Raw genomic sequence first — 13,064 nt, forward strand, 5'->3', positions numbered from 1 at the left:
TATATATATAGTATACAAATTATATAAGAAGTCATATTTAAGAGGTTGAAAATTGAAATAATGACATAAAAAGTAAAAAAAAAAAATTAGATAAAAATATCATTATTATTACACAATAATGAGGCAAATGTTTGACTTTTATAACTTACAATTTTGACTTTTTATCTTAGAATTATGGCTTTTAAAAAAAAATCTTTTTATATGACCTACCATGGGAATATTTTTTTCATTAAGCTTAGTTATGTCATTATTTTTATATGGGCTTCCATAGAAATTGCCCCACGATACAATAAGCCAGGACCATAAAGTTATCATCCACAGTCTACAGATTGCAGAGAGATGATACGTATTACGTAGTTACTGTCGATCATATATTTTCTGCGTGTAAAACGAAGCAGGGAGCCACAGATGGACTTATTAATAACATCTCAAATGTCTGCTTGTAGCTGAATTTATAATGACAGTCAAGATTGGACGCATCCAATCATGGCTCTTTCATCCATTCTGAGCACGAGGCTCACACACAGTGAAATAATTAGTCAGCGACGCCATTTTAACCCCCCTAGTTCATGAAGTGGTCGTTTTTTAGAGGAGATTTTGTCATGGTCTTTGTTAGTACTTAGTTAGCTGGTTAGCTCTGTCACTCGTATGAGGTGAGGAGCTACCAACTGTAGTTCATGTAGTTCAAAAGCTGCATGCAGGCCCGCAGACAGACCACCCTGATTGGAGGGTCCATGGCCTGTAATTGTGAATTTCACACTGTTACTCATTATTGTTAATGTTGCACTGCATGTCTGTGAGAAAGCTGTTATGCTGTTGTTTTAGCAGCCTGCCACTCAGTTTCCTGTTGATGTCCCGCTGTCTATGGCCTTATCTTCGGCCCCTGGTGTGACTGCTGCGGTCTTTCCTGAGGTCCTCTCTGAGTTTGTCATGGTAAATATTTTCTTAGTAATTAATATTTGTATGAATAATTTTGATTGGTTTGCAAAGTAAACAAACTCTGTTTCCCCTTTAAGTTGACCAAATCACAATTTAGTGGTTAGAAGGAGCCCCAGCCCTGCTCCATCCTCTGTGATGACCCCCAGCCCTTCTCCTCCACTATCCTACACATCCATACATAACATTAGCAGCTATTATAAATGTGTGCTGTGTAATAAATCTACATACACTCACTGCTATTAGATAATGTGTAAAAAAACAAATGCTGCTGTCAAATTCAAGATGATAAAGCAGCTGGCATGACTGAGGGTGTGGACAGCTCTCTGGTGACCTCTATTGGCAACGAGGCCGGCCAGATCCTGTCCCTGCAGAAAGGGATTGGGACTGAACGCAGTGGTGTCTTGTGTGGTCACAAGGGGGGCGGTCCAAACAGGAGAGACCTCATGGGGGTGCCACGGCTGGAGACAGGCGTGCATGAAGCACATCTGCTGTGTGCAAAAAAACCATGTCAGGTGCGTCCAAGATGTGGTTTCCTCAGCTACTCCGGGGATGTGGCCCACTGTGTCAACACCACCAACTTGAAGGTGTTTGGTCTTATCTGTGCCAACTTTCAGGCCAACATCAAAATATACTGGTATGTCTAATATATAATCTGGCTACCTAATACTTTGTGAGTTTTTAATGTTCTAACAAGGCTTTATTTGTACTCAAAACATGATACAGATACTAATTTTAAAATTAAACATTACCGATATAAAATGCTTTGAATACAACTAGTCACACTTGCTTGTCTGTGTGGATGTGGGCAAAGAAGATGAAGATGTAGAAGACCAAATAGCCTACCTGATCATACTGTGTCATACGGTTCCCGAGGAGTAGTGGTAAGAAGACATAATAAATAAATAAATAATAAACATGAACTCTTTAATTTGTGTATACAGTTTTGTATGATTATTTGTCATTGTCTGTAGATACTGTTGGATGAAGTAATGGAGGGGGTCACTTATAGTAAGGGCTGATTGGAAATAGAAGTTCAGTCACAACAAAAATGTATGTATTATTATGAATACATTACTTATATTATGTTAATAATTAGTCATGTGCACACAAATTATATAATTTGTAGACTTTAGTATCTGGGAGCACCAGGAGTCGAACAGGGGTCTGTAGGGTTACATTCCGGGGGGTGTGGTTAAAGGCGGAGACCACGCCCCTGCATTCTCACCTGTCTCTGTGGCGCAATCGGTTAGCGCGTTCGGCTGTTAACCGAAAGGTTGGTGGTTCGAGCCCACCCAGGGACGGTCACTTTTTTTTTCTCTTGACATAAAAGAAGAGGCTTATTTCCATGATGTTAGTTGCCAGTTGGTGAAAGGATGATTGTGACAGAATGAAATGAAAATCTTATGAAAAAAGAATTATCTTCTATAAATAAAAGCTTGCACTTCTTTAAAAGAACAGGAAAATAAATACATAACTGTGAAACGAGTCATGGATCAATAACAGGTGGAGTTATAATCTTGTATCTACATCTGTTTTGAGTTGTAACCACTCGGAGATCACCCATTAAGTCTTATAATATCTTGTCTTATCTTTTCTTATCTTGCTCAGGATTGACGCCTTCAGATAATGATCTTTTGTAATTACCCAACATTTGAGGTTGCTGCAGCTGAAGTTCCTAAAGGTCACTGTAAAGTGTGACAAAGTGCTTTCGCAATAAATTCCTACATTTAATAAAGTTCCGTTAATTGTGTTTTCTTTCTACAGTAATATTCTACTGATATGTTTTTTCTAATTTTATATTTCCATGCTAAACCTGAACGTTACAATACATTACATTACATCTTTATCGTGATGGTGTCGCTCCCCTTAACATTACTGCACACTAGTGTTACTAACAGTGTTAGCTAACACTAGTGTATTACTAGTGTATTACTATAAAGTAATGTTAGTACTTTAATGTTAGCTAGTTTAGTAAGGTAGCTAACATTGCTGCATTTGTTGTGTAGAGAGTGAGACTATATTTATAACTTCCTTGTAATAGAAGCTAACCCGTTAGGTAGCCTACTTTACGATTATTCAATGGTGTGTGTGTGTGTGTGTGTGTGTGTGTGTGTGCGTGCGTGTGTGTGTGAGGTTGAGAGTGAGTGTGAGTGTGTGTGTGAGAGTGAGCGTGAGAGTGTGTGTGTGTGTGTGTGTGTGCGTGTGTGTGTGAGCGTGTGTGTGTGTGTGTGTGTGTGAGCGTGAGAGTGACAGTGAGTGTGTGTGTTCTATGAGTTCTCTGTTCGTCCTCCATAATAACAATAGTAACAGACAGACAGACACACAATGGATTTTGATACCTGATTGATTGATTGATTGTTTTTAGTTGAATGTGAATAAAAAGTGTTAAATGAACAAGTTCTTTAATTAAATCACTCTTTTGTTGACCAAAATATAATGAAAATCATCATCTTTAACCAAAATGTAAAGAATTTCTTAAGTTTACTGCAAAAATGCATTGATTCTAATTGGGGTCATTTTTGACCCCACTCATGGAAGAGTGTAGGTATTGGTAGGTCACGCATCCAAGGGTTAAGGAAAGAAAAAAAAAAGGTACAGTGTTTCCGGTTTAGCTGGTCCGTCAGGAAAACTGCTCCGCCTGCAAATGTAAGAAAAGAGGAAGGGGATATGGCAACAATGATTGAGGAAAATGGTCCTTCGACTCATGTAAGTAGTTTTCTCTTTAGTTTCTCAGTTTAACATGATTCTTCACACTTTCTGACGTGTCATTAAGGGAAGAAAATAATTTTCTCAACACATACTCCGTCGTTATCGCGGCTTCCGGTGTACTTTAACGTTAGGCGGCGGCTAACAAATTAGCTAGCTTATGGATCTGTCATCTGTTAAAACTATGCCTACATTGAACAGATAACATTGGCAAGCATTAAGCTAGGCATCTAAATAGCTATTTATATTATCAAAATGAGCACACAGTATATTGATGCAGTTATGAATAATAACGTTTAACTTCACGCTAACCAGGCAGCACCCAGGTGAAACTTAACAGGGCTGCAATTTAAAATATTTTGTAATATCGGGTGACTTCCACATCAAATTAATGTATTTTTAAAGCAAATGCATTCTGCCAATCTGACTGCTTCGCCATTAAACTCAGTGATAGTTAAGTGTGTCACATCTCTGTCCACACCCAGGTGCAGTCTGAAGTGTCCTCTTCGTCTCAGGCCAGGCAGAAACTAGAGGGGCTCCTGAACAAGAACATGAGGATCCGCATGACAGACGGACGGACCCTGGTGGGGCTTTTCCTCTGCACAGACCGAGACTGCAATGTCATCCTGGGATCAGCTCAGGAGTTCCTCAAATCCACAGGTCAGTGAAGACTTAAGACAAACTAGCTAAATATTATTCTTTACTTCTGTTATTTAACTTCCTCATCGCCTTTCCTCGCCTCCTACAAGGTATTTCCTGGAGACATGTGGTATTAAAGAGGGGGATTGAGGGTTAGTTTGAAACATGAACAAGTTGTAATTAAAGTTTATGTCATGATGACACAGCTTTTCTAATCATAGGATGCCACCTCTTGCATGGCTGCCATGTGACATCATCATCATCAGAGGTTAAACAGAAGTCAACTCCTGAACGTTTTTGTCTTTTTGTCTGATTTTTGAAGTCATGGGATTTTGGTTACTACATGCTTTTAGTCAGCACGATAGTCTTTAAAATGTAACCTGTTATAAACAACATTTTCTCACAAGATTAAACCCTAAAAACACTGTGCATTTGTGTTAAACACCTTCGAGAGATCTAAAAGGATGACGATGGATTCGCACCCTTTAAATAACAAACATTGTGCTTTTTTTCCTCCTTAGACACATTCTCCCAGGGAGAACCCAGAGTCCTAGGCCTGGCCATGATCCCCGGTCACCACGTGGTATCCATTGAGGTGGAGGCAGACAGTCTGGAGGACACACAAGGATTTGGAGCTACCCATTGATGACGCTTTGCCCCGTTAGGACGACACTCAGCAGCTCTCAGTGTGACTGCCTCTCTGCGAGCCGGCTGTACGGCTGCGGCTGAGCTCTTAAGGAGAGTGGACATCTTCCATGGAGGATTTGAATCAGTCGCTTCACCTCTACAGATGCAGATACAGAACTCCTGTGTGAATATTCTGGATTTAGCCATTCCCTCTATGCTTGAAGATGTGTCCATTTGCAGTGACGTGTGTGAAAAGTGTGGGCAAACAGCAGCTGTATGTGTGTGTGTGCGTGCGTGTGCAGTAAATGTCTGTTACATGATGTTCTAAAATGTATGGCTGTATTGAGACTTTGTGTTAAATGTTGGTAAAAATGGAGAGAAAGTTGAAATTATCACTTCTTTTTCGACTCATTTCTAGGCGGTGTATATATATTAATACGTAAGGTGCCACATGTTTATTTAGGGAAAAATCCACAGATTTAAGTTGCATCGTGGGTACTGCAGGTGCCAAGTTTTGTCAAAAAGGGTGGTTCTGGTTCTGCTGCATCAATTTTAATCTTTTTTTTAGCTGTCCCTCGTGAGTCTGATAATATTATAGCAGCGCAATCTTAAATTGGTGGAGCACACTAGGGGAAAAAAAGGAGAGAAATTGAGGGGAAAAATACCTTAAATTGTAAAACTATCCTGCTTCAGCTTCTCTAAAAATAAATTACAAGCTTTAGCTGCAGGGGGCGCTGTCCTGCAACTCTTCCTTTCATACATGCATCCAGAAATTGGGACAAACATCGATTGTTTCAGTTTTTTAATACGCTTGAGCATGTCAGCTGATTCAGTTTGGCAACAGTAAAATTGAAGCCACTAACAGGAGAAAACCTTTAAAGAAAACCCGGAAACAAAACTGTCTCACTCAGTCAATTTAAATACCAAACAGCTCATCACATTTGGTTCACACAGTCGAGCAGTAAATAGGATTCAAAGCCGTTACAGTCATAAAAGTATCCGTAAGCTATTAATGGCAAAATAACTTAAGTTTGTGCACAAAAGGTCAAATCTTAAAAAGAACGCCATCTTCGTTTATAGTTAAACTGTTGTGTCTTTCCTGGCTGTTGAACTGAAGCCTCATTTAAAAAGATGCACACAATATCCTGCAGGAGATCCACCAGACCACTTTTCTGTAAACTCTTTCATAAACGAGGCTCTCAGACATCCACTGAAGACACACTTGGTTTAGAAAGAGTCTTTGAAAGGCTTTTAAAAAGCCTGCAGTAACATTTCAAGGGTGGAAAAATATCTGGAGTGGTTTTTTTCAAACGAAAGGGTAAAAGTGCAAGTTTTCACAGATGTGCTCTGAAATGGGTGAAAAGGAAAAGAGTGAAATGTGCTTTTGTTCAGAACTGTTTTTCATACCGCAATATGGAGTTTTAACCAAGTTTTCATTGTCAGTTACGTCCATAATGTTTGGAGTTTGAGATATAGCCGGTTGAGGATACAATATTTCCACCCACGTACAGAATTCACACATTATTCCAATTAGATAGCTGCAGGAAAACAAACAGGAAATTTGAAACAAACTCACACAATCACAGAGCGGCACTGATTTAAGATCCATAGGATTTCAAAACTTTAACACCCACAAGTTTCCTTTAATAGTGCTGAAGTCTCACCTACTTGCCAAGACCATAGAAGCTCAACAGCATGCCTCCTGATGTCGTCATGTATAAAAATCTTGGTTTGACATGGTCAAAAATATAGACTGAGATCAGTAAACATGTAAATCCTCTTAAAGAATACTGTGAGCAGAAACCAACACACTGACAGTCCCCCTATGTCGTGTCCAAGCAGGAGCTACTGCATTCAAAACAAAACAGGCTCTCGATAAAAGGTTCAAAGAATGGCACAAAGAAAAGAAATGAGTAATCAGAGCGGAGACACATCGACTGCTTTCAAACGTCACCTCTCTGTTCCTAAGGAGTGTTGAGGCGAGACTTCATTTTGTTCGACGGCGACAAGTTCATTCCGTCGCCACAGTGAGGTCCTTGTGGTCATTTTTCACCGTATTAAAAATCAAAGTTTCAAGTAGCCGACAAAACTGTGTCCAAGATGAAGCACGAGTACCGAGGAAGACTTCTCCGTAAATCCACCGTTGGTCTTCCCCCCAATGTCCCCGCGCCCCCCCTCCTGGTCTTCAAGTTCTCCTCTCTAGTTTTGGTGGAACTTGAAGTGGAAGCTGCCGCCAGACTGAAAGGGGTCGAAGTGGAAGGGCCAGGCGGATCCTCCTCCTCCTCCTCCACCCTGCTGGTTTTCCGGGTCCAGGGGATCCTCACCGGCGTCAAACTTCTGCCTCATTTCTGGCAAGAAGATGGGAAGAAGAATGGAGGGACAAGTTTAAGACAGGGAGAGCTAAATTGTGCTTTAATTTAGTACTTTACCAGTTCAGTTTTCTTATATTTAGAATGATTCTCTGAAGGAACAATACTCCATGCTTTTTAGTAACTGTTTAACTCTGGAAGAACACCGTCACAGTCTGACGGTCAACTAAGGATTGTTCGTGACTGAAGAGCTACAAGTTTATTTTAAAAAGGTGCAACATGGAAGAATTTTGGTTGAACAAACTTTAGACTCACTGAGTTTCCCTTAACAAAAAGACACTGAAAGAAAGCAAAACTATGTTCCTAAAATTACAAATAGCCATGTCGGCTCCTGACCTGGGTCGGTGAGGACCTCTTTAGCTGACGCGATGTCGATAAACTTCTTTTCCGCTTCTTTCTTCTCGGTCTCGGACTGAAAGTTGTCGGGGTGCCACTGCTGCGCCAGCTTCCTGTACGCCTTGATAATCTCCTGCTTGTTTGCACTCCTGAGGGAAACAAAGTTCGAGTTATTTGGAGTAATTTGTGTTTGTTGCCAGTCGAGAGAAAGTTAACACTGTACGTTACAGCACTGGTTGGACTGGTTACCTGCTGACCCCGAGGATCTTGTAGTAATCCCTCTTACGAGAGACTTTGAGCATTTTCTGTGCCCGTTCCAGCCCTTCTCTTATTTCGGGGGTGTCGTCAAACTCTCTCGCCTCTTGGTAGTCCTCCACGGCTAAAAAGGAAACACATATCACAAAATAAATGTCTGACATACCACATTTTTGCTCTGATTGCTACTGGACGATACCTAATTTTGTTTTAAAATTACTTGTTTGCCTTTCATAGCACAATTAAATCTTAATCCATCTATCTATCTATTAATCTATTAATCTATCTATTAATTAATCTTCTGAATCTGTGTTTTATATATCTTAAAACCATGGATATCCTACTAACATGGATACATCTACAGTATTTCTGTTTATGTGCAAATGCAAGATCTTTCTGTGCATAGTTTTCTTTTCAGTTGTTCAGCACATTCAGGCCAGTTCACCTCAGTAAACTGTCACAGAGAGGAGCGAGTCCTCTTACCTTTCTCGTATTCCTGGTTCAGGATGTAAGCCTCAGCTCGGTCTCGGAGGATGTTGGCGTTTCGGGGGTCTCTCTGGTGAGCCTCTGAACACACATCTATCGCGTCACGAGCCAGCCTTATCTAAAGTTGGCAGGACAGAGGGATAATGTGTTGGCAGAGCAGTTGGATTGGCAAGTTGGATGCTAGCTGAGGTCAAAAAGAAATACCCTCACACTATCTTTAAAAAGTATAATTTCATGTTGGCTAATGTCAGATATTCTGTATCATTTATCACAGAGAAAGTTTACAGTCAACAGAGAGTGATGCGGGCTGTCTCTCACCTTGACAAGGCAGTAGCAGATCCTCTCTTTGGCCAGGTTGGTGTAGTACGGGACATTCGGCTCCGTCTTCATCACCAAGTCATACTTATCAATGGCTTCCTGATACCTGATTGTACGTAAAAAGAAAATTCAGTGAGTGTCGTTATTAAGGATTAAGGATAGCGAGGTTGCAAGTGTTACTTCTTGTATTTCAGTGTCAACAAGGTATTAAAAGACCAGGAATCACACGCAGGATGTGAATCTTGACTAATAAAACCACTGGAACCAATTGATTATGAGGGTTTGCATGCATCCGTGAAGAACTCGGCATGAATTAATTGTTCTTTCTTTCAAAAAGACACATACAAATGTGTTAGGTGTAAATAAACATTACATTTTAGTGTAAGGAGGACCACAAACGCTAAAAATAAAAAATACATGAATACAAAAAATAATGACTCAATAAATGCATTAACGTGGCATCAAATGCACCAAAACTTCATATTAAAAATAAACATGGACGTTCATTTATTTATAAAATGTGACATAAATCGATTTTCTTGGTCCATGCAATTTGATATCGATCAACCAATAAGCGAAAAGTTGTGCAAAAGAGAAAATAATAGAGAAATAAATACATTTAAAAATGAATAAAGTGATAAATAAAAAGGAAAATTAAACAGGTAAGTAAATACAGAAGCAAATTTAAAATAGAAATATCAATTTGTCACATTTTATAAATTCTTTTCATTATTTTTGGTGCCTATAAATGCATATTTATTATTGTGTTATACTTTTATTCATCATTAAGCACCGACCTCTCCATGTGAATCAGCTCCTCTGCCGAGTCCAGCTGCTTGCTGAGCTTTTTCACCTGCTTGTAGTGGCTGAAACACTCTTTGTCGTCCTGGTCCAGCTTCAGACACTCTCGGATGTGACTACACAGAAAGAAAGTGAAGTGAAGTGAAGAACGGAAAGTGAGAAGCTGAGTTTGCCTCCAGAAAAACAACAGATGCTCTCGATATGAAAATCAGCTTTGTTTGCATGACTCTGCCGATCGGATCAGCGTAGTTTTGTTTATTCCTACGAAGAAAGCTCACTTGAGGGACTCGTGGTGCTCTCCGAGGGTGTAGTGCAGCATGCTGAGCTTCAGGAAGGCGGCGCGGTTATCGTTGCGTAGCCTCGTGGTCGGCGTCAGATCCTGGATGGCTTTCTGTGGATCTCCCATTCGGATGTAACATTCTGCACGGAGCTCCCGCGACTCAGGATCCCAGGGAGAGATCTGAAGAGGGAAAACTAATTCAACTCGACAGCAAAAGACACCACATTTTTTGACAGATATTTGATGTATAATGGTAAATAATCCCAACAATACAGCTAGAAACACACCTCAATGACTCGCTCCAGTATGCTAATGGTAGCACTATAGTCCCCTTGGTGATACGCAGCATGGGCCTCCTCCTGCAGCTCCTCCAGCTCGTTTGCTCTCATCAGCTGGTCCTGAGCTTCCTCATGATCTGGAGAGCGCTCCAGCTAAAAAAAAACAGGTAGATTCCTCTTTCAATCACATGCATTGTTCTGGCCTTTTCAGGTAAAACAGCAGAGGTTTGGGACTTAAACTTACCACCGCTTCAAAGTCCTCCCTGGCCTCCTGGGTGTTGCCCTGCTTTAACAGGATATTCCCTCTCTGCAACCTGGCCTGAACGTGGAGCGTAACGGGGCGGGATGACAAGAAGAGGAGAACAAAAGAGAGAACAAAAGAAATATGAGCATGTGGACACAAAAAATTTAACTATTTTCTGAAGCGCGCAAGTTGTTCTGGTTGTGATCACGATAACTTACAGCCAGGAAGTCAGGCTTGAGCTGGATGGCTTTGGTCAGGTCTGGCAGGGCGGATTTGGATTTTCCCATCGCCAGGAACACCGCAGCCCGCTTGTAGTAGGTCAGGTAATTCTTCGAGTCTCCCTCTGCAAAATGCAATGAACACTCAATTCTTTCGTCTGTACTGAGAGACATGATTTGGGGCAAGAAAGTTAAGTGGAAGTGTGAGCGAGGGCAGGCATCACTGGAGCAGACACTGGAAATGTCAGCCAGCGGTGAGAGTATAAATGTGTGTCAGGGTGTGTGTGTGTGTCTGCATGTCTGTGTGTAACCTTACCCACAGCAGAGTGGTAGTGGGACAAGGCTTCAGCCAGCTGACCAGCAGCCAAAAGTTTGCGGCCCATCTCCAGGTGGTGCTCGATCTCAACATGAGTCGCCCCCAGGACCCCTGTAACATAAGACAGAGCTTGAGCCCCGCTAGAAATAAATCAGTGACAAAGAAAGCAGCAGAACATGTTGGAGCTTAATTTTGTCTGTCTGAGGTCTGTCTGTCTGTCTCTGTGTCATTTTACATTACAATACAAGAAAACTGATTACACTCAAACAGTTATTATTTCCTGCGAATCAGACGTGCAAGGAGCTTATCGTCAAATTAAAAAACAACATTCATTTCCAAATCAGTGTCTTAAATCACTAGATATGAGTACCACAGTACAATGTGGTATACTATGGTGTACACCGTGATAGAGGATTTTATCTTGGGCTGAGATGATTAGTCGATTGAGATAAAAAATCCTCATCTACATTTAGGCAAATAAGAGTTTTGTATTATCATTTTACAATGTTTGGGGTTTAGACTACTGATTAGAGCCCGACTGATGCTGGATTTTTGGGGCAGATGCCTATACCGATATTAGTGAGTACAAAGATTCAGATATTGATACATCGGTGGATATTCTTTTATACACACACACATTTTTGCAATTATCCCTAAAAAGACAACGATGCGTATGTACCTGAGGCCAGATATTTTACATGTAAACAACAGACTTTGCTGTCCAAGTGCAGTGAAACAATAAATATAACTAATCAAAAATTACCCTAAGCATCTTTCTCATATCGGCATGTATTGGTGAACATATGCCGATGTATCTGTGATAAGCCGATATCAGCTGATAATATCGACCAGATCTAAAGCTGATTCGACAAAACAAGTAATTTGAATATGAAAATGAATGATCAACTGACTGAAAAATCCAAAAACATGAATCCAGCAGTCCTCATTCAAACCATATCCCCCTAATATTTCAGATATATGTGTTGTGTGTAAACAAGTAGACCATTATGGTTTTCTTTACAGGTAATAACAGAGGTGTGGAGTCCCAAGCGGAGCCTGTAATTACTGTAAATACACCACCTGTCCTTACAACTCTTAAATATGTCCTACACCTGTTACATTTTGCTGCTGCAGCCTGAATAAAGTCTACATTTGAGGGACAGTCTGGCCCAGACTGTGGTTCAGAGCAGGTCTTGGATGGGCGGGAGGTAACTGTAACCCAACCTAGGTAAGCTAACATTTCCTGGCAGTTTTGGAAACTTTTAGCGACCACGAAGAAGCTGGAAACGTCTAGAAAAAAAGTCCTTGCGTTAGAGAAAGCCTTTAAAAACTTGTATTTGTTATTTAAAGTGAGCCTTACCGTCCAGCTGGATGTCCAGGATGACACAGAGCAGTGACAGGGAGCACAGGACCCCGCTGAGTCCTGTCCGCCGACACGAATCCATCACTGGACTTATTCACGCTTTCACACCGGAACCAGCGAATTTAACAGCTCTGCTTTCACGTCGACTCAAAATGCCGGTTTGTGTCATTGAAACGATGATATTCCGAGTTAAATCTCCATGTTTTTTCTCAGCCGGATCGCAGGAACGAGCTACGACGGCATATTATTTACGGTCCCGGTCTGACAAGTACTCCGTGTAGAAAATGAAGCACGCAGCTAAAAGGTTCCACCTGAAATCTTATAAAAGATTAACCGGCGATTTCCGACGTTGACGCTGACTCAGTGGTCTCCAGTTGAACTTAAAAAACCCTCAAGTAACATGATGATAGAGAAGTTGAACAGCTGACGGCCCTGTACACTTTGTACACGAAACCTTTCTGCCTCTGGTCTCGTTCGTCCCCTCCCTTTCTGCCCTACATTCGCGTGGTTGGTCCACATGCCGCACATCCGTGTTCGTCTGGAAACGTGGGCCGCGCTCATTGGACGGACTATTTTAACACGGATCCCACATCCCTGCATGGACCAAGCTAACCCGAGCGTCGCCACAGTGCATGTTATCACTCACAGTGATAGCATGTAAATATCTGAAGATCAAGTAGAACCGGGTAAACGGATTTCTGCCATAAAGAAAGTCAATTTATCAGTTTTTTAAAATCTTATTCTTTCCATGATTATTACTGTTTAAGTTATATATTTGTGTCCATATTGGTTACATTCATTATTATTATTATTATTATTATTATTATTATTATTATTAATGAATACTTACTGTAGGTCTATTATAAATAATATGTTACTAATTTTATCA

General features: G+C 40.8%; 2 protein-coding genes across 2 annotated transcripts; one reads left to right on the forward strand and one right to left on the reverse strand.

The window, feature by feature from the left end:
- The first annotated feature begins 3,547 nt into the window (after positions 1 to 3,547).
- Positions 3,548 to 5,303, forward strand: naa38 (N-alpha-acetyltransferase 38, NatC auxiliary subunit). The gene is made up of 3 exons (XM_084344730.1): positions 3,548 to 3,645; positions 4,131 to 4,305; positions 4,806 to 5,303. Exons 1-3 carry the CDS (start codon positions 3,607 to 3,609, stop codon positions 4,928 to 4,930), a joined length of 339 nt encoding a protein of 112 aa, XP_084200856.1. The 5' UTR covers positions 3,548 to 3,606; the 3' UTR covers positions 4,931 to 5,303.
- Positions 5,304 to 5,698: 395 nt separating this feature from the next.
- On the reverse strand, positions 5,699 to 12,670 carry dnajc3b (DnaJ (Hsp40) homolog, subfamily C, member 3b). Its single transcript, XM_084344729.1, has 12 exons — positions 12,173 to 12,670; positions 10,813 to 10,923; positions 10,497 to 10,621; positions 10,279 to 10,353; positions 10,044 to 10,187; positions 9,755 to 9,936; positions 9,473 to 9,592; positions 8,676 to 8,781; positions 8,355 to 8,475; positions 7,866 to 7,995; positions 7,617 to 7,765; positions 5,699 to 7,259 (listed from the first exon to the last, which is right to left on the reverse strand). The coding sequence occupies exons 1-12, from the start codon at positions 12,255 to 12,257 to the stop codon at positions 7,111 to 7,113; spliced, it is 1,497 nt and encodes a 498-aa protein (XP_084200855.1). The 5' UTR covers positions 12,258 to 12,670; the 3' UTR covers positions 5,699 to 7,110.
- Positions 12,671 to 13,064: the final 394 nt, after the last annotated feature.

Source organism: Pagrus pagrus (assembly GCF_965226575.1).
Source record: "Pagrus pagrus genome assembly, chromosome: 22".
NCBI classification, from domain to species: domain Eukaryota; kingdom Metazoa; phylum Chordata; class Actinopteri; order Spariformes; family Sparidae; genus Pagrus; species Pagrus pagrus.

Bases quoted from the DNA above. Each gene is read 5' to 3' on its own strand.
- naa38 (XM_084344730.1), top strand. From the start codon at position 3,607: ATGGCAACAATGATTGAGGAAAATGGTCCTTCGACTCAT. The intron at 3,646-4,130 runs GTAAGTAGTTTT...GTCCACACCCAG, and splicing joins AAAATGGTCCTTCGACTCAT to GTGCAGTCTGAAGTGTCCTC. The intron at 4,306-4,805 runs GTCAGTGAAGAC...TTTCCTCCTTAG, and splicing joins GGAGTTCCTCAAATCCACAG to ACACATTCTCCCAGGGAGAA.
- dnajc3b (XM_084344729.1), bottom strand. From the start codon at position 12,257: ATGGATTCGTGTCGGCGGACAGGACTCAGCGGGGTCCTGTGCTCCCTG. The intron at 10,354-10,496 runs GTAAGTTATCGT...CTCCACGTTCAG, and splicing joins TCAAGCCTGACTTCCTGGCT to GCCAGGTTGCAGAGAGGGAA. The intron at 10,188-10,278 runs GTAAGTTTAAGT...GTTTTTTTTTAG, and splicing joins GGGAGGACTTTGAAGCGGTG to CTGGAGCGCTCTCCAGATCA.